This window comes from Copadichromis virginalis, linkage group LG2, assembly GCF_057382275.1.
Source record: "Copadichromis virginalis isolate Kocher_CV1m ecotype Utaka linkage group LG2, C_Virginalis_male_GT1.1, whole genome shotgun sequence".
NCBI classification, from domain to species: domain Eukaryota; kingdom Metazoa; phylum Chordata; class Actinopteri; order Cichliformes; family Cichlidae; genus Copadichromis; species Copadichromis virginalis.
The window spans coordinates 20,145,238-20,165,474 of record NC_140619.1 but is presented as its reverse complement, the minus strand read 5'-3'; the positions used below and the strand labels follow the sequence as shown (position 1 = coordinate 20,165,474).

General features: G+C 40.8%; 2 protein-coding genes across 6 annotated transcripts; both read left to right on the top strand.

Annotated features, from left to right (window-relative positions):
* Positions 1-220: 220 nt before the first annotated feature.
* On the top strand, positions 221-8,111 carry LOC146717193 (caspase-3-like). Of its 3 annotated transcripts, XM_085472751.1 has the most exons (7): positions 221-278; positions 2,976-3,044; positions 3,581-3,738; positions 5,927-6,055; positions 6,503-6,678; positions 7,251-7,371; positions 7,625-8,111. In XM_085472751.1, the coding sequence occupies exons 2-7, from the start codon at positions 2,983-2,985 to the stop codon at positions 7,852-7,854; spliced, it is 876 nt and encodes a 291-aa protein (XP_085328877.1). In that variant the 5' UTR covers positions 221-278; positions 2,976-2,982; the 3' UTR covers positions 7,855-8,111. The 3 variants fall into 3 exon arrangements, with proteins under 3 accessions (XP_085328877.1, XP_085328881.1, XP_085328872.1); XM_085472755.1 differs by lacking the exon at positions 2,976-3,044 and having other exon boundaries at positions 223-278; XM_085472746.1 differs by lacking the exon at positions 221-278 and having other exon boundaries at positions 2,941-3,044.
* LOC146717192 (caspase-3-like) lies at positions 221-18,790 on the top strand. Of its 3 annotated transcripts, none has more exons than XM_085472770.1 (7): positions 221-278; positions 11,104-11,169; positions 12,064-12,209; positions 12,556-12,684; positions 15,311-15,486; positions 16,442-16,562; positions 18,353-18,790. In XM_085472770.1, exons 2-7 carry the CDS (start codon positions 11,108-11,110, stop codon positions 18,580-18,582), a joined length of 864 nt encoding a protein of 287 aa, XP_085328896.1. In that variant the 5' UTR covers positions 221-278; positions 11,104-11,107; the 3' UTR covers positions 18,583-18,790. The 3 variants fall into 3 exon arrangements, with proteins under 3 accessions (XP_085328896.1, XP_085328887.1, XP_085328892.1); XM_085472761.1 differs by lacking the exon at positions 221-278 and adding an exon at positions 10,357-10,459; XM_085472766.1 differs by lacking the exon at positions 221-278 and adding an exon at positions 10,359-10,445.
* The last annotated feature ends 1,447 nt before the right edge of the window (positions 18,791-20,237 follow it).

Below are 20,237 nucleotides of genomic sequence, written 5' to 3'. Positions count from 1 at the left end.
CAGTCTGAACTGCTACTGGGATTTCCGCGGAGCTTCTGATAATTATTTGTCACAGCATTTCACCTGCCTGTGCAGAAAAGAGAAGGGATTGTTGGTAACTAAACAATAGTTGTCTAAACCAATCAGCGTTTGTCTTTTAGTAGCGTCATCCCGCCCACACAGAATCGGCGTTCCCATTGGCTCAAAGTTTCAGGTATAAACTTTTAACAGAGATTTCCTGGTTGGCTTTATTTATGTAACATACTTCATAAAAGCACTTTCTACTGTCTCATTAAGAGGTACGTTTATTTTGGTGTTTTCTACTCCGTTCGTATTTACCCTTATGAGTTACTCGCTGCGTGGGTTTACCGTGTTCCCGCTGATATTTACGTGTTTTATCAACTATTTGCTTCACTAACGCGTTTTCTGACGTAGCTGTAAACTAAACTGAAATTGTTTAACAAACCAGCTCGGGAGTATTATTTTTAGGTCATCGTTCACTCGCCTTTATTACTGTGTAACATTAGCTGTAGTAGCACTTTAATGGACAGTTGTCGTATGTTAGGTTTTTGTAGTTTGTGCTACTAGTCTGCAGTGGGACTCACTTTTACGGCATTTATATAATTCATATGGAATATTCCCACAGATCTGTCACTCATGTACGGGGTAATTATTAAGCTAACATCCAGGTATGGTGCGTGGAAGTATTTCAATTGGCTTAACGTAAAAACAAGAACGTGCTGATAGAAGGGTTGTAAATAATTTTTTGTTATCATTGCAGTTTCGTTATTAGCTCTAACTTGGTGTAGTTAAACAGTAATGGTTGTTCCTTAGTATTAGTCTGCTTTGAATATGTTAACATTCAAACACATGGGTGTGTGGAAACAGCAGTCTGTGGTCCTAACCCCAAAAGTAAACCTAACTTATAATAGTCAAATGAACAACTTACAGGAAGCATCATGGGTTTTGTGGTTTTTTCACTTTGGCTAGATCACGTGACCAGTATTTATGACAGGCTGAGATCCTCTAAACCTGAGTTGTTGAACATGGGTCTAGGGTCCAGAGGTAGCCCAGCTCACTAAATGGGCGACTTAAAATATAAAAGAATTTCATTGAGGGCATTTATTAATTATTGGTATTCCTCCTGATGCCAGTGTTGTGCTAGAAACTGATTTTTGATGTTTCAGTGTGCTTATATTGGTAAATAGACTGACCATACATTTATGGAGGGGTTATATATTTAAAATAAAGACAGGACCTGTTTGTCTGTATTTCCTATGTCTATACAGCCTTACTGCACCTACATTATCAGCCCTTTTTGGCCATTTTAAATATCTTAATAAAACTGTGATGTTATGTTTGTTTGCAGCTCTCTGGGACAAATCTCTGTTGAAAAAAAGACATTTTTGGTGGCAATCAGTTTTTACCTGGGTAAATGTCTGTACAAGTGATTTTGCCAAAACTTCATCTCAACATCTACTTGGTGACAGAAATGGCTTTCATGAGAGATGTGTTTTTGACAGATTATCGGCCATGAGTCATTTACGACGGTCTACTGTTCAGCACAGCACCCGCAGTTACAGGAAAATGAAATATATTTTTAGAGATGAACAAAAGACATAAAATACTATTGCTGTTTTTGAAACTAACTGCTGTGCCTTCACACCATTCCGTACAAGTGTAATATCCATTTAAAAGAGGAAAACTGTCTTAGTTCACCCAAAGGCTTTTATCTGCATCGGAAAATATGACCTCATCACGTAGCCTTGCTGACACCAAGCGACAGGCTTAAGTGACCAGTTGCTTGGTGGCATATGTACCAGTGCCATGTACTAGTACACACAATGTAGGAAAAATAAGCATCGTAATATACAGCTGGCTTATGTTAGTAGTCTTCATTTTGACAGACCTTTATATTTTACAACGTGTACATTATGTACTGCAGTGTTCTCATACACCTATATTTATCAAACTAACATCTGGATGTTTCAGAATTTAATTTAAAAAAATCAAACAGAAAGATACTGACTCACTGTTTTCATGTTGACAGTTATTTTCTCTTTCACACTGAGGTAACTTTTCTCATGATCCTTATAAAACACTTCCTGTTGTGTCAGTGGTTTCACTATGAGCTACAGTTTGGTGTGGTTTAACAGGAGTGGCTCTTCCTGAGTATGCTTTTAAACTGCTTTAACTTATATATTGACATATTAGTTAATCCATAAAGTAGATTCTATGTTGGTAAACACAAGGTTGAGTGTATGCACCAAACCCACAAACCACCAAACCACTGGTCTAATGTTTTTCTTATTTTTACTGCTCTTGTGCCTTCTGCCATGACCCCAAAATTTCCCACGTTTGGGACTAATAAAGGTTTATCTTATCCCTGTTACCAAACAGCTTCCAGGGTAACTATTGTGCTTGTTGTGGGGTTTTTCTTTCCACTTTGAGATTGTATAATCTGGCATACTCTATCAAGCTACATGACCTTACAGGTTGGGACTGCAAAAAAAGAAGAATCCCATTCCAGTTTGTTGGTGTGTGCTTCCCTGAGTAAATGTGTTAAATGCAGAGAGGAATTTCCCCACGGGGATCAGTAAAGTATACATTATTATTATTCAAGAATTGCACATCAATCAACTCCAAACGTTTTAGTCATGCTTTTCACAGTTTTGCAACTTGCACAACCCAACCAGAGTCCAAAAATACACTTCTCCAGAAAGTGTAGCTCTTTCTTGAAAACACTGAGAATGGCATGTATTTCCTTGTAAAGTAATTGTTCTCCTTTTTCTAATGAAGAAATGCTATAGCATGATCTACATCACTGATCTTAAATCTTGAAAATGAGGAAGCTAATCAGCCTAAACGAAAATGCATGTGTTTTTAAACCAACTGCAAGCGTTAGTAGGGGTGTGGTCCACCTTTGGAGAGGATCCACGGGGTGTTTGGTTTCTTTATCTTCCTGTGGTGATTTCTATGCCACCTTTTGTGTGCAGGAACATCATGGCTGATGGTGACATGCAGAGAGGTGGGGACACTGTAGATGCTGCAGTTTGTGGAAATGGGTAACTATTGTGCGTTGTTGCTCACTGTCTGAGTGCCCACGTGTTGAGAAAGCTTAACTACTGTAGCAGCTCTGTTTGCTGAAATGTGGAGACTTGTGCACCTCCTGGCTGATTTGACCTTGGCTCAGGTTGTTTTCCTTCATATTTTAACACAAGTGGCTTATGTTACCGTCATCTTCACTTTGACAGCCAGCAGTTTATTCTTCAGTTTGCCACAGTGTGGTTTTAAACCAGCAGGATTAATTAGTAAAGAAGCTGAGCGTACAAGAGCTGCTCAAAAGAAAATGGTACATGTGAAAATGCTTAGTTGCACCAATGCTCTGAAGTTCTATCTGGTACAATGACATTTCAAAACCAATCTGTGTGATATTCTTGTACGTTTTCATTGAAGTCGTGGGTAAACAAACAAGTTTAGCTACAGTAGCTACAGTCTTGTTAACAACTTCTTTTATGTGTGACGGTGTTAAACAAGTTCTTCATGTTTTAAGTACAGGGCAGTCATGAGTCAGAGTGTGTGTGTGTGTGTGCTCCATCAGGGGAAATGCAGAGGCTGCAGGAAGTTGCAAGACTACTGAGGAAAAGGACTGGAACAGCAGTAAACCAGAAGCCTCTGATGTTTACCGCTACAAGATGGACTACCCCTGCATTGGCACCTGTGTGATTATCAACAACAAGAACTTCCACTCAAAAACAGGTAAGATGAGATAACCTTTATTAGTTCCACGTGTGGGACATTTGTTTTGTTACAGCAGTGGACAGTGCAAAGTTGCATAGAAAATTAGAGAAAAAAAACAGTGGATTGATATATCTATGAGATACTGTACACAATAGAATAGAATAAAATAAAATGCTAGATACAACAGTGGTAACAGTGGGTCTAGACCAGGGGTGGGCAACTCCAGGCCTCGAGGGCCGGTGTCCCTGCAGGTTTTAGATGTGTCCTTGAACCAACACAGCTGATTTAAATGGCTAAATTAGCTCCTCAACGTGTCCTGAAGTTCTCCAGAGGCCTGGTAACGAACTAATCATGTGATTCAGGTGTGTCGACCCAAGGTGAGATCTAAAACCTGCAGGACACCGGCCCTCGAGGCCTGGAATTGCCCACCCCTGGTCTAGACAGTCATTGAGATGGACTGAGACACTTTGCATTTCATGATCATTGTCTTCGTCTAAAACTGCCTCGTCACAGTGCTCGTTCCAAACTTCACTAATTTTCCAAATGTCATCAGCTGCGCTACATTGTGCCTCACACTTCACACTGTGGCATAAAAACAACCTGATACAGTCTTTTTAGTTTTTAACTTATCACAATAGGAAAAGAAAACATGTACCTCACATGGATATGACCTTGAATAAAATGTAAATACAGTGAAGACCAACACAAGATCCTTTAAATGTTATTACCCAGCACGTGTTTGGAGATTGAATGGTGGTTGATTGACCTCCTAAGACCCGAACTCTTCCTTCTTGGACTTCCTGTCACAGGAGTGTTTGTATGTTATAACCTTATCCAGATTTATAGAATGTCGGGGAGTGCTTGTTTTCTTTTTACACTATGCTCAATAATAGTGTTGTATTTGTAAGACATGACACCTCTATGGTGCAGATGTTTCCCTCTCACTTCACCCAGTTGTAAATGTGCACATGTTGTGGTGTAACAGTAGTAGCATCTGTAGGATCATTTTACAGCTGCTGCTGTGACAAATCCCAGTGTCTGCAGTGAAAAGGGAGATGGGATTTTCCCACATTTTTCCAAATGTACAAAAAGTCAAATGAAGTACTTTGCACTGCTTTGCTTTTTGTGCAGTTGCAGTACAAAGGAATCCTGCTGTGACAGTTACAATCCCAGTTCCAAAACAAACTTGGAACTAAAATGTAAAACAGAATGCAGCGACAGATCTCACAGACCAAATGGTAAATGGCCTGTATTTGTATAGTGCTTTACTAGTCCCTAAGGACCCCAAAGCGCTTTACACATCCAGTCATTCACACACTGGTGATGGCAGCTACATTGTAGCCACAGCCACCCTGGGGCGCACTGACAGAGGCGAGGCTGCCGGACACTGGCGCCACCGGGCCCTCTGACCACCACCAGTAGGCAACGGGTGAAGTGTCTTGCCCAAGGACACAACAAACGAGACTGTCCAAACCCGGGTTCGAACCGCCAACCTTCCGATTACAAGGCAAACTCCTAACTCTTGAACCAACACTTCATTGACCACAGAGCAGAGGAAACGAGCGCTGTCCCGTTCTCCCGTTCTTGTTTAATATCAGGACTCTACCTGTACCGCACTCCTGGCTCTTATTTGTCATGTTCCTGTTTCGTGATGCTCCAGCTGTTTGCAGGTGGTGAAATATCTGGAGGCAGGTAGGCCAGTTCAGCACCCGTACTCTTCTAGTACGAAGCCACATAAAGAATGCAGTTTAAAAGACGATGGTGATGGTCCCCTCCCAGATGTGAAGGCTGTTAGTTCCATAGGCACTAATGCCAGATTCTGGGCGTCCAATCATGATATGATACCCAACCATGTTACTGACATGTGGCCAGTTAACCTGAGGTAACCCTACAGTGCTGTGAAAAAGTATTTGCCTCTTTCTCCAGTTCTTTTTTTTTTTTTTTTAATAGTTGTCACATTTACATGTTTTAAATTTAACAAACTTTAATATTAAACACAGATAATCTGGGTTAGAATGAGCTGTATATTTATCATGAAATAGTTAAATGTATTAGCTTGATTTGATGTTTTTTTAAGTTTTGTTGTGAATAAAATATCAGCTTATGAGATTTTAAATCATTGCATTCTGTTTGGATTTTATTTCCAGGATTCCCAGACGGTGCTGACTTTATAGTGTGCTACCTTTCTGCTTGTGTATCTCTGTAGGGATGGGCACTCGTAATGGGACAGATGCTGATGCTGCCAGTGTTGCAAAGACCTTCAAAAACCTGGGTTACAAGGTCCAAATATTAAATGACCAGACTGTGGCTGAGATGAAAAGGCTGTTGTTAGACGGTAAGAAGACGTTAAAGCTTTACCTCTGTATTCACAAAAACCTCTCCATCCTGTTACAGTCAACCTGTGAGCTGATTGTAGTGAAATGCTGTGGTTGTGGTAACCACCAGACGGCAGTTGTTCTAATGTTGCTATAGCTTTTTGTTAGCAGTTGGCGGATGTTATAGAGCTACACCAGTTACACTTACATAACAGGCACTGTCTGGTTTGGTTTTAACCAATCATCCCAGTCGTTTTAGGAGAGTAGCCTTAGCCCATTGAGAAAGAAGAGTGAAAAAGGATGTGAAGGAACATAAAATATCCAGAAGATTTTATTTTTGTTCATTCTATTAGAGTAGCTCCGCCAAAATAAAAGCACTGGCTTGTGAGTTGGCATCAGGGGGTTGTTTAAAAACAGCTGGACTAATGATTCCTTGGTGTTTCCCCTCTGTTCTGCTGTGTTTCCAGCATCCAAAGAGGACCACAAGAACAATGCATCATTTGTGTGTGTGATGCTTAGTCATGGGGATGAGGGTGTCATATACGGCACTGACGGCTGTGAAAAGTTTGATACGCTGGTACAGTGCTTCAAAGGAAAGCAGTGCAAGGGTCTGGTGGGGAAACCAAAGCTCTTCTTCATACAGGTGAGTTCATTATGGCAGTGTGGTACACTTCTGCGATGTTGATTCCTGTGTTTCAGTCTTTATATAGTAACGTCTTCATTAGTAGTTTATTAAGTTCAAAGTGTTGCTTTAATTGTCTGTTTTATAACTTTTAAAAACAAAACAGTGCTTTCACTTTAAATGTACATGAAAAAAATGTAACCATTGAATTTCTTTATATTTAACTGATGAGTCAGAGCTAACACACCCACTTTTTAGCCACTTTGATTTCCTCCAGGAGCTTTGAGGACAACTTGCCCAACACAGATGTTTTGGATATAAAGTCCAGATGTTTCTTCACATTGTTCGAGAGCTTTAGTTAATGTGGGGAGGTTTTAAACTACTTTTAAAGATTGGAATTTACAAAATATACCTTTAACCCTTTTTCTTAATATCCAGTATGACTGATAACTTTTGTTTATATGTCCTGGTGCTGCTGAAATTCAAGTTCATTTAGATAATGCTTCGAATAACTGCCCGCCCAAGTTTCCCTAAGGTGTTTCAAGATGTGTGCCAAATATGAGATCGATTTTGAGTTTCTCCTTCCTTTTCAGGCATGCCGTGGTTCAGCCCTGGATGAGGGAGTCATTGAGACCGACAGTGTAGGAGACGAGCAGACGTTTGAGAAGATTCCTGTGGAGGCCGACTTCTTATACGCCTATTCCACCGCTCCAGGTACAAACAGTTTCTCAGACGGGACATTTTAGAGTGATGTCCCGACCTCAGGACCCACCTTCTGGGTCATTCTCATAAACCGATGGGTTGGGGTGTGAAGAACAAGCATCGACACATTGTCCTGTTCATTTTCTGTCTATGCTTCCCTTTTTCTGTTTCCTTTTTTTTTTTTGGTCTACAACGCAGCTGATGTGTCACATGTGGTGTCCAAACTTGTTTTCTAAGAGCGCTAACGCTGTCACTCGTCCTGCAGGATACTACTCATGGAGAAACACAAGCAACGGCTCCTGGTTCATACAGAAGTTGTGTGAGATGTTGGAGCGCTACAGTGGGAAGCTGGATCTGATGCAGATCATGACGCGAGTCAGCCACGGTGTTTCACGCCAGTTTGAGTCGTCCTGCAACCTGCCTGGATTTAGCAACAAGAAGCAGATCCCCTGTATCGTCTCTATGTTGACCAAAGACTTTTACTTCCCCGTCTAGATTTACATGGTTGAACCTAATATCTACCCTCTGGCCACCTTGAATGTATACAGTCTGTTGTGGTGTTCTGAGCAGGATAACAATGATTTAATTGTCACTATACCCAAATGCACTTTGCACTGAGGTAAAAACACATCAGTGTTGGATGATTTTAGTGTTTGGTCTTGTTTGGGAAACACAAAACACTATTAGTTCCATAGTTAAAAATATATTACAATAAAAAAACTTATACTGATGCGACAGCTTCCATCTTTTGTCATGTGATCAGAATCAGAATCAGAATGGGGTTTATTGCCAAATGTTGAGCAGGTTTACAACATTAGGAAATTGCTGCGGTGCTTCAGTGCAAACATGGTGTCATAAATAACACTTAAATAGACATGGAAAAAATAAAAGTAGGGATAAGAATTAAAAGTGCTACGTGGAAAGATATGTGCATGAGATATACATGAGATATATACATGAGAGTAAGAATTAAGAGTGCTACGTTGAAAGATATATACATGAGTGCAGGTGGTGATCAGTGCCAAACATGGAATGATACAGTGAACACAGCGTAGGGTCATGTGTTAGTGGCGGGGACAGTCATATGGTTATTGTTCATGTGTCCAACAGCAGAGGGGAAGAAACTGTTCTTATGGCGAGAGGTTCTGGTGCGGATGGACCGGAGCCTCCTGCCTGAGGGGAGCAGGTCAAACAGACTGTGTCCAGGGTGAGAAGGGTCAGCTGAGATCCGAGCTGCACGCCGCAATGTCCTGGAGGTGTACACAATGCTGTAGGTTTGACACTTCATTGTGTTGCAATGGCCCAAAGTCCAGACCTCAACCTGACTCAACTGTTTACATGCCGTATCTCTCACAGAGGAAACTTTAATATCACCTGTCAAAATCGCACTTGTTTTATTCTGAATTTTACACACAGGAATAAGATCATTGATCCAACTGACCAAATCATTCACACAGCTGGTTTGAAACGTTTGAAGAAAATTCAGGTCAGCTGATGGTTCAGTAGTATTTGCTTTAAAAGCATATGTGTGGATATAACCTGTAACATAATGCTACCACAAACACACCCGAGATCGTATGTAGAGCAAAGTTGCACCAGCAATGTCTAAACTAAAGCATTATGGAAAATTACATGGGATAAATTATCAATATGTTTAAGGGACAAGCAAAGAAGTTCAAGCCTCACAAATAACTGAAGTCATTTTATGAAAAAAAGCAGTCTTGATAAATGATTACTGAATTTTGAATTTGCCACAATAAAAGACACTTTCACATTTGATTGGATGTAGAATTTCAACCTCCTTATGGAATCTTTATTTTTTCACTGGCTTTGATTTTCTTTTGCTCTGCAATTTAAAAAATTAAGAAAATTCCCCTAAACTGATCATATTTTCAAAAACTGATGGCGCGGTCCTTTAAGCACAGAACTTTAGTAACGTTGTTACTTCGCGCCTCTGAACAGGAAACAGAACCCATTCTGCGTCCTCGGGTCTCTGGAGCTGAAATTTGCAAGTCTTGTTTTCTTCCAACCTCTAAAAAGCAGAACGGGACAAAGGAACCTGTATCTTCGAGATTGCACATTTCTACCCTCTTTTCGACCAAACTGGTCCGGCTCTGTGGAAAATATCTGCTGGCACAAATATAGTTTTGACCACAAGAATTCTTTTTGACCAACAAAGTAAAGGAAGTTATTTTAGCCTCGTTTCTCCTTATGTTGGAATAGTTTGGTTACACGAATATTGACCCTAAACTCAGTTGTCACGCTTATGTTACGAACCTGCTTCTTATACTGTCCAAATTCTATATTCATAAATCCAAGTTCTCCTGTAGTAAGCAAAATTTCATTCAATTACTTTTGTATATATATTTTCTCAGTAATGGGCAACAAGAATAACAACGTGTCGCCTTTTTAAACATTTGAATATACTCCTATAATGTGTCTGAACGAGTAGAGACCCCGGGCGCTTTGTCTCTATGGTATACTAACTTGCATCTTCTCTACTCCTTCTGTGTTCTTGCCAGCCTGATGTTTCGTCTTGTTGTTCTCGTTTTTTTTTTTCGAACTGAAATTATAAACTGAACAGTCAGTCATTCCAGTTCAGTTTGTACAGTAGATATCCAGGGCAAATAAGAGTAACAATGAAATAAGAAGGGTAAATAAATAAAGGAAAGGAAAAAAGAGGGATGTGACAGACTTCATAACAACTTTGTACTTGAAAGTTGTAATTATGACAGCTCGTTTGTTAAAAGCTTCTGAATGAATTTCAATCAATGATAAACCTTTTTTTTTTATTAATTTAAGAGAGTTTAAGTAATATTCAATTTCAATCAAAACAAATTAAATGATGGGGTTGAGTTTTGAAATTTACATTTATGTAAATGAAATTTCCCGATATAAAGATTGACGATGTCTTGTTGTTCTTAATAAAGTTGGATTTTTAAAAAGTGACGTTGTCTTCTCCCGCCCACACTGGGACGGCGTCCCGACCGTCTCAGGTCTTAAGTGAGAGATTTCCTGTTTGACGTTATTTATGTCACAGATGTCATAAAAGCGCATTCTACTGTTTTCTACTGTCTCGTTACAGGGTACGTTTATTTAGGTATGTTCCACTTTATTGGTTTTTACTCCTGTGAGCCGTTTTGTTTCACTTATATGTTTTTCTGACGGAGCTGTAACTAAAATGAAACTGTTTAAAAAAGCAGCGTGGGGATATCAGTTTTAGGACTTTGTTCACTCGTCTTTATTACTGTGTAACATTAGCTGTAGTAACAATTTAATGCACAGTTGTCGTATGTTAGGTTTGTAGTTTTTGTCTGCAGTTACATTTTACGCACCTCATCCCAGTGTTGGGGTAATTTATCAAACTCATATCCTGATATTGTCCGGGAACAAAATGAGAGTTTAACATTGAACTTTAGATTTTGTTTGTAATGAAATAGAGAGATTCATTTTGTCCTTTGTACTATAAAATGGGTGTATATGGTTTTTGTTTCGCTATGAGCTACATCTTAAGTTTGGTTTAGCTTCTGCTTTTTTGTGTGGATACATCAGAATCTGCTTCATGTCAGGCTGTGCCTCCATGCACCCAACAATATAAACTGCATTGAACCAAACAATTAATATTCATGTGAGCAACTTCCTAGTTTGACCTTGCACAGTTTGGCGTGCTCTGTTAGACTGTTAGGAGTCACAGGGTGTTTTGTCCTCTTTCTGTGGTGACTTCTTTCTCTGTTCTGTGCACAGGAACATGGCTGATGGTGACACGCAGAGGGAGGGGGACGTGGTGGATGCCAGCCTCTTCAAATTGTGGTAACTATTGTGCATTACTGCTCACTGTCTGACTCCGCGTACAGTCATATGAAACATAAAGTTTCTGCAGGATGCTGTACAGTCTGTGAAAAACATGCACACCCAATGATTCAGCAGCTTGCAGAACCACGTTTAGCCACACAAGCTTGAAGTAATTGTTTTCTGTATAAGCAAATATTCCTCTACAGTGATGTCCTTATCAGTTCATCACAATTTTGGCTCGCTCTTCTTTGCTACATTGCCTCAGTTCATTGAGACTTTGCAGGCATTTATTTATGCACAGCTCTCTTCGGGTCTCGTTACAGGACTTCGGGTGATTGCAGCACGTTGATTCTTTGCTTTTTCAGCCTTTCTGTTCTAGATTTGCCGGTGCCATCAGGATCATATGAGCCTTAGCTTTAGCTATTAGGCAGATGGCCTCACAGTTCATTTTAGAATAATTTGCTATGCAGAGGAGTTGATGATTGACTCAACGCCTGTCTGCTTGGTGCACAGGTCCTGTATCTGCAAACCAAGCCCAAATCATCCCCCTCAGTCAGCATGAGGTGCTCTTTTTGGTTTTCTCCAGATATGTGAAACCCTGCTACCGTGTTCTTTTTAGAGAGAAGAGGCTTTCTTCTTCCAAACAAGCTGCACTTTTTCTAATTTTCCTGTCATTAACCTTTCATTTCATCATTTAACTTACTAAGTGTTGTTTTTCTAATTTTTCTGAGCATTGCCTGACTCCTGGAAACAATTTTGGCATTGTAGTAACACCTGACCTAAACAAAGATATTTATCTACAATATGTATCTGCACAGTTGTTAAAATGTTCTTCTAAGTATGATGCCCGCTAAACAAGTTCTTAAGTTCTTCAGTGAAGGGTAATCACATTGTTTGTGTGTACACTTTCAGGAAACAAGCAAATGCAGGAAAGGGTAAGACCAAGGAAACGAACAGCAGCAGACCAGAAGCCTCTGACTCTTACCGCTACAAGATGGACTACCCATGCATCGGCACCTGTTTGGTTATCAACAACAAGAACTTCCACCCAACAATAGGTAACAGTGGGTCCATCCTGCCGCTCGGGCCACACTGACTCACACACTAATAGATTTGGCCTCTGCCTGGGCCTTCCTGTTGCCATAGTCACCACTGTGATTGACTACTGCTGTCTTTCATGGAGTTACAGCGGAGAGGAATCGTGCTGTGACAGTTTAAAGAAACACTTGATTAAAAAGACAAAAAGAAACTGGAGTTTGTGTCATTGCTACAAAGATCAGGCTCAGTGTTATCAGTCCAAAGTGTCACAGTCAGGGTGAAGTCAGGATACACGTCCTCTTTGAAAATACACTGAAGATGCTGATGTTTACAGCGCGCTGCCTTTTCGCTGGTGTGTCTCTGCAGGGATGAGCACTCGTGATGGCACAGATGTTGATGCTGCCAATGTTGAGAACACCTTCAGTAAGCTGGGCTACAAGGTCAAAGTGCACCATAACCAGACTGCGGCGCAGATGAAGAAACTAATGCTCGATGGTAAGAAGAGTTTTGGCTCATTCATGTTTACGTGTGTGTGGAGAACGATCCTCCCCGTGCCGTTATGCTGAAGTCAGTTTGTCAGCTGATACTGTCTGCAGCTGGATCATGTTTGTGATTCAGTTTAATGCTCGTTTACTCTTTTTGCACTGTGAAAGAGACACTCCAAATGCAACAGCAGGTGTATGTGCAGTCATATAAATTTAGATAGATAGATGTGGAAAAACTTAATTTTGACCAGGTTTTAAAAAGACCTGATGTTAATGAGCAACTATAGAAACAGCACTCTCAACACCTGAAGATTACGATTTTTTTAAACTATGCAGTTTAAATTATTCAGGATTTATATCTGTTTAATTTCTTTCCTAAATGGTTCCTTGTGATTGTTCAGTCAAAGCTTCATCATCATCATGTGACCCTAAACCTGACTGTAGGGAATAAACCACGCAGAATTTATGCGAAACTGCAGGAACCATCTGACGATGAATGAATAAATAAACACTTTAAATATATTACATAGATGACTTAACTGTAGTTTTAATAATAATTTGAGAATTGCATCATTTTAAAATGCAGTAAATTGCTGCGTTAACCGCCAGCGCTCTGCCCATCTCTGATAAATCGCTGCAGTAACTTTAAGGCCAGCATTTACAGACAGGTCAGAGAGGCAGAGCATCAAATCAATCACACATAGCTGATCATTCAAACAGAAGGCCAACGACTTCCAAACACAAATATCCGCTCGATGCCGGCTGTGATTCGAACACATGTAAACGCTATTCCAGGATTCAGAGACAGAAAGTATTTACAGAACTCTGTTACAAAAACAATCATTTTCTTTTTCCCCCTCAAACTTTATGACAAAGTTCAAATGAGGGACTTTTGCTTTTCTCCTTTTAGCGCTCATAATTCAGCGGCCGCGCTTCGTTTGAATATCATCGCCTCTTAATGATCGAAGAGATAAGCAGCAAAGCCCGTCTCTGCCTGTCTGTGAAGCCTTCTTAGTGCCATCGGTGTGTTTTGACCTTTAATAAAATGAATCACAAAAGAGTTTTCGATTTTTATTTTACTGTTAAAATCCGTTTTTAAAAGTATGCGGTCCAGAGTATGTTACGAAAACTGTTGTTAATACATCTGCAAATTTTGTGACATCATGTTGAATTTATCACAGAGTGTAACTTACAGAGTAACTTAACAGTAATTCCTTTAAAAAGAAGAAGTTGGTGCAACGATCTGACAACACGCCTGTTTATTTTATTTCAAATTGTCGGTGTTAACAGAAACAACGAAAACCGAATATCAAGCAGGAAAATCTTAAACGTATGGAATTCACATGTCAGGATAGACTGCTTCTTTTTTGTAGTCCTCTAATGTCCCGTTTTTGGGAAGACACCATGAGGTTGCTTCTGTTTGCTCAGTCCTGCCTCAAAAAGTCTGAGTGGTCAAACTATACATTTACAATGAAAGCTTTCAAAAGAATGTGAATTTCAGTTTTATTTATTCAGTATTGAATCTAAACTGTGGCCTCAACGTGCTTTATATTATAAGGTAAAGACCCTATAATAATGCTGAGAAGGTCATCTATAGCTAACTGTCCAAGTCCAAGTTTTTTGGAAGAGAGCGCCATCTCCTGGTGGAACCCTGGAATTTAGTGAAATGGGCGTGTTACAGGGTAAAAATAGATCCACTCCAAGGCTGACCCCTGGCTGACCCCTGGCTGTAAGTGAAAATTTGTGCAAGAACACAAACTGAAGTAAATCCTCAGGAACAGAGAGGGGTACTTTGAGCTGCTCTTTATTTCTAAGTGGATCAGTCCAGAGGATGGATCCACATGATGGCTGAGCACAGCTTTATGCTGGATGGCCTTCCTGACACGACCCTCACATATACTGGGAGCAGGACAGTGAGTACACAAACCTGTGTGTGTGTCTCCTCTTGAATCAGGGATGTTTTGTATGTACAAGGTTACAAAGTGTTAACCCCAACACCATGACGCAAGATCTCACAACCAATTATGAGTTAATCAGAGGCTGTTTGTGTGTTGCCACTGCCCAAGCAACACACCTGAGTTCATTACACTCAGCTGCCCCTCGACTCAGTCAGCTACACCCTCCCCTGCTCCAGAGACATGTGGCCCGTACTCAGGAATAAATCAATCCCACGTCTATGCTGCTCAACCAGCTTCCTGTTAAACACCATAACTGACTTTAACCTGCTGTCTTCAGATTTCCAGCCTGGATCTTATCACCCTGTCCAAGTTTCTTACCTTATCTTAAATCATTTTTAACTTGATATGCAAAATGTTAGAACTGAGAATGGTGTTCATTCTTTTTCACGTGGCTGTAAAAGTGAGTTAACAAAGTGAGTTAACAAGCCACCTGCGCCCTCCTAATTGACCAAAGCTTTGTGTTTCTGCTAGCAGTTGTTAGAGGGCCATGCTAACTAACAAATAAAAGCAGACTGGACTGTTTGGGAGTGTGAGCTTTAATAGGCAGGAGCTCCAACAGCGTACATGTACTGCAGAAATATGAAGTCCCTAAAAACCTAAACCTATTTTAGTAGCACTCTTTAAAACAACTGGACTAATAACTCATATTGTTTCCCATCTACTCTGCTGTGTTTCCAGCATCCAAAGAGGACCACAAGAACAATGCATCATTCGTGTGTGTGCTGCTTAGTCATGGAGATGAGGGTGTGATTTACGGCACCGATGGCCCCGAAAGGTTCGATACCCTGGCAAGGTGCTTCAGAGGAGACTACTGTGCGGGTCTGGTGGGGAAGCCAAAGCTCTTCTTCATTCAGGTTAGTTAATTATGCCAGTGTGCTACACTTCTGTGAATACAGTCATGTTTTCATTTGTATTTGATCAAGTTGTAAAATATTTCCATTGATCATAATTTGCTTTGGAACTTTGATAAGGAGTCTAAACTCACTTTCAATGAGAAAAAGCTAATTACTACATGTTACAACATTTAGACTATGTTCCCTTTCTACAGTTGATGCCACCGTAAAACAGGTGCAGCTAATACCAAATACTAGAGAGCAGTTATCCCTATTTCCTCAGGAGGCGTAGCCTTTTGCCAGTCTTCCTTCTAAATGACAAGTTCCTCTTAATAATGTTACACTGTGTCACTGCACCATCTTGTGGTACGCATTGGTATTACACCCAGCTCTACTTCAACATGAGTCCTGAGACCCAGCCGACTCATTTTGTTTTCTGTATTGGTCAAAATGAGTTCAACTGAAAGATGCTTGTTTTCCTCAGTATTCAGGAGGATGACAGACACAGTTTTTTCCTGAAATTCTGTTTTTGGTTTAGTCCATTCTGGAAAGTTATAACAACTTTTAAACACACGGATGTACACGCCTGCTTGACTGTGACAACCTGAATGCTTTTGGTGCTAAGATTTAAAATACTTGCAAAAAACTGGATGTCTAGCTGTACATTACATCCTCCATCCACCAGAAACATTCAGGTAGTTACGCCTAGCTTATTCCCAGCCACCTCACCTGGAGCAGTCAGCTGGGTAGGGGAGGTCTGGCCATCTCTGCTTGGATTAGTGTACCTGCGACACAGAGATGGATAAGTGACAGAAAATGAATGGATGTATGGAGCTTTTGAAAAAGTACATACAAGCTGCTTTTATCAAATTTGACTGGTGACTTTATACAGATGTTTATACAGATGTTTCAAGATGTTTGCCAAGTGGAGCTTCAAGAAGGGCTTTGATAATATCTGCTTCTCCTTCCTTTTCAGGCATGCCGTGGTACAAACCTGGATGAGGGAGTCATTGAGACCGACAGTGTAGGAGACGAGCAGACGTCTGAGAAGATTCCTGTGGAGGCCGACTTCTTATACGCCTATTCCACCGCTCCAGGTACAAACAGTGTTTTCTGTTATCTTAATAGGCTACATCACATTTTGGCTAAAGGGTGGACTCACATGGAAGGCAGTGGGAAAAGGTGAGCTTTATTTGAACTGATGGCAAAGTCCATAAAAAAGACCAAAAAAAGTGCAAATAATACTTGATCTCCAAAAAATTAAAAGATAAGAAATGGCAGGTAAAACATAGACACTTTGCTAAAGAACACAGGAGAGACAGGGATTTACACGCTTACTGCGATAAGATCAATGCTTTAAGCTCAGGATGTAGCCCACATACAGAAATGGGACATTAAAATATATGCCTCAAACATGTGGGAGAAAAAAAGGGGGAAACTATTAGGATAATGACACAAGAGATGTCAAACTAAATGCAAAACACAGGAGACAATGACTACCAAAATAAGAGAGGAAATGAAAACAAGCCACTGAAACAGGGAGATGTGGATACAAGAACGTTATGGGATGAATAACAATAAAAGAACAAACTCTAACTAAGAAGAAAAGAGGAACAGGATACTAATGAAAAAACCCAATGAAAACAGACAGAAACAATATCAAGAACCAGACGACCTGAAGAAAGAATGGAAATAAAAACCCCAAAATTAAACACAACTCTGAAAACTCTGAGTTCAGAAACAGACAGACGTGCCAAATATAGACACTTTTAACTTGAAAAGGCAACTGATGCAGGACAGCAGAGTGTCGTGATCTATGACATAAATCATCATCAATTTAACATTTCTGGACACACTTTAGTGACCACTAAACCTCTGTGATTTTTTTTTTTTACAATAACTAGTTTAGCTTTTCGTGGATTTTGACTCTGGAATATCTGTTTTTAATTTGTTGTATGAATAAAATACAACTCTTCATTATACTCAGACATCTTTCATGGTTCATTTTTGAGGTATATTTTTTTCTGCTCCAGTACCATCATTTAGCTAACTGATTTGACTGGGCTGGATATATAATTAAATGTCTTAATACAGCCTTTAGGTGATCAGTCGGCTAAAGTAACAGCTAAGATGACTGTGGCAAGGACCACACACACACACAGCATTGTCAGTTTATTCTGTTTATTGTCTATGGCAGTAGATTCTGTTGCTTTGGTGCTCTGCATGCTGGAAACGGTCACTCCAAGGCTGCTGCCACACACACGTTTTTCTGCTCTGCTGTCACTGAAAAAGAACTGAGCCAGCACACCTGTGTTTCAACCACGCCTTCCTGTGAGCTCACTGTGTTGTCCCTCCCCTGCAGCAGGCCAGAGGCCACACCTCTGCCACAATGACTAACAACCGTAACTTACCTCTAAACAATGTGTTGCTTTCTCACTCACTGCAACCTACATGGCTCTGCTTGATGCTGCTGAGTCACATGACCGCAGGAGATCGGAATGCAGTAGAGCAGGGAGGAGGGGCGGAGCAAAGTGTGCCTGCATGAGAGGAGCATTGCTTCCACATGTCTCCTTTCTGATGAATGGGAGCAACTTACAGGGGACAGACAAACTAAAGCATTGAGCGTATTGGGCTAGTATTGATCCAATACCAGCCCCGGTATCAGTTCTATCGATATCTTACTGCATAAAATGATATTAAATTAAATTGAGTACCATGGTAGTAATAATAAACACACAGCTGAACTAAACAGATGCCCTCCCATAGATCAGTGTTTTGTATCAGTCACCAGTCCAGCTACTATTAGTGTCAGGATTGTGTATTATAGTGAACGATCGCCTCCTCGTTGTGTTTTCTAAGAGCGCTAACACTGTCAGTCGTCCTGCAGGATACTACTCATGGAGAAACACAACCTACGGCTCCTGGTTCATACTGATGTTGTGTGAGATGTTGGAGCGCTACAGTGGGAAGCTGGATCTGATGCAGATCATGACGCGAGTCAACTACGGTGTTTCACGCTACTTCGAGTCCTCCAGCAACCTGCCTGGCTTTGGTTGCAATAAGCAGATCCCCTGTATCGTCTCTATGTTGACCAAAGACTTTTACTTCCCCGTCTAGATTTACATGGTTGAACCTCAATCATCTTTGTTCTCCTTGACCAAATGCAAAGTCTGGTGCTGTGCTGCAGCTGATGCAAAGCAGGATGATAGTGATTTAAATGTGACTAAACCCATTTGCACAATTGGCACTTAGATTAGTGATACTTTCATTGATTTTAGTGTTTTAGTGTTGGATGTATGTTTGTATTAAAGTGAAAAAAAAAAACCCTTAACAGTGTTGCGACAGTTTCCATCTGTATTTTCTGCGCGCTCCGCACGTTTTCACTGTCTGTCGTAGGTTTATGTTTTGTCGGCCTAACAATGGCGTGTTTTTGGACCTCATATTGAGAGTTCCAGTGAACATCTACCAAACTCAGGTTCAACACTTTGAATCATCAGTTCTTTCTGAGCCTTTGAAAATGGGAGGTTATGTGTAAAACATTTAATTCAATACATGTGTTAAAATCCTTGAATTGAAGCTGAAGGTCCGCACTTCAGTCACATCTTCTTTGTTTGACTTAAAGTCCACTCTGGTGGCGTGCAGAAGCAGCAGTCCACGCACTCATAGAGCTGACCATATGACAGGCCAGATGTTTTGTATTTTGAACCAACGGTGTGAACATGCAGCCACTAGAGGAGGCCAGAGGAACAACTAACGTGGTTCTCAGAGGCCTTTAATGACTCAGCAGGTTTCAGGAACTGAAACTGTGGTCCAGTTTAACCCTTGATGCACCGACCATGTGGAAGTGCTAATTTGAAAACGAGAAAAGAAATAAGACTTTCTGTTTAGACAGTTGTCAGCTTCTTCTTCTTCTTTTTCTAATTCTTCCGTTTTTCTTTTTAACCGTCTGTATTCTGCGTAGAAGGCAGCTTCTGTCCGGGGCCCACTGCTGTGAAATACAAACTCCTTGGATAGGTTTGTCAGACCCCTCCCCGGGCTCAGCTGTGTGTGTCACAGAGATAACCCTGACCCCGTGGAGAGCTGGCACACACTTTCCATTTGTTGAGGATCGAGTGTGGAGGTTGGAGCTTCTCAGACATCACGTTTTCCATTCCCAGATTTTGACAAAGCTGTTTTCTCTTTGCTGTAAACAGAAACAGTGTGCGGAGTGACTCACCGGCAGAACAAATAACACCAAATGTAACAATCATAAACGAATGGGGAAATTCAGTACGTGTGAGTGTGCCAGTGGAAGCCTTATCTTCAGAGTTTCCATTAAAAACAGACACATGTCATGCATACATGCTGCTGTGTTGGGAATCTGTCGATCTGCTGCTAGCTTGCAGACATTTTCATGTGAAACTGCACAGCTCAGTTTCGATTCTTCTTTTGAAAGAATGAACGGAATCACTGCGTGCACTACTCTAAACTGCAGCTTGACTCTGGGCCACAGCTACACACTTAGAGGAGAAACATTACAAACGTGTCCTTTCCACACAACGGCAGGTGTGCTGCTGCCAACCCCTTAAACACACACACAATTGTGAGAAGTTTCTAGTTTCGTTTCCAGTTGCAGTGGCGGAGAAAGAAGAGGAGCTGTGGGGGCGACGAAGGGAGAGAGACACAGAGGAAGTGAAAATGAAATTCAGCTCAAAGATCGTCTATGTCCTAAGAATAAACGATTTGGGGGGAAGGGGAGTCATTTCCGTCGTGTTTCACCTGCTTGCACATTT

What these genes read in the sequence shown, in the direction of transcription:
- LOC146717193 (XM_085472746.1), top strand. Translation starts at nt 2,956, where the DNA reads ATGCCACCTTTTGTGTGCAGGAACATCATGGCTGATGGTGACATGCAG. An exon ending in GCTGCAGTTTGTGGAAATGG is followed by an intron (nt 3,045 to 3,580) that starts GTAACTATTGTG and finishes GTGCTCCATCAG; the next exon opens with GGGAAATGCAGAGGCTGCAG. An exon ending in CAAAGCTCTTCTTCATACAG is followed by an intron (nt 6,679 to 7,250) that starts GTGAGTTCATTA and finishes CTTCCTTTTCAG; the next exon opens with GCATGCCGTGGTTCAGCCCT.
- LOC146717192 (XM_085472770.1), top strand. Translation starts at nt 11,108, where the DNA reads ATGGCTGATGGTGACACGCAGAGGGAGGGGGACGTGGTGGATGCCAGC. An exon ending in GAACTTCCACCCAACAATAG is followed by an intron (nt 12,210 to 12,555) that starts GTAACAGTGGGT and finishes GTGTCTCTGCAG; the next exon opens with GGATGAGCACTCGTGATGGC. An exon ending in GAAGAAACTAATGCTCGATG is followed by an intron (nt 12,685 to 15,310) that starts GTAAGAAGAGTT and finishes CTGTGTTTCCAG; the next exon opens with CATCCAAAGAGGACCACAAG.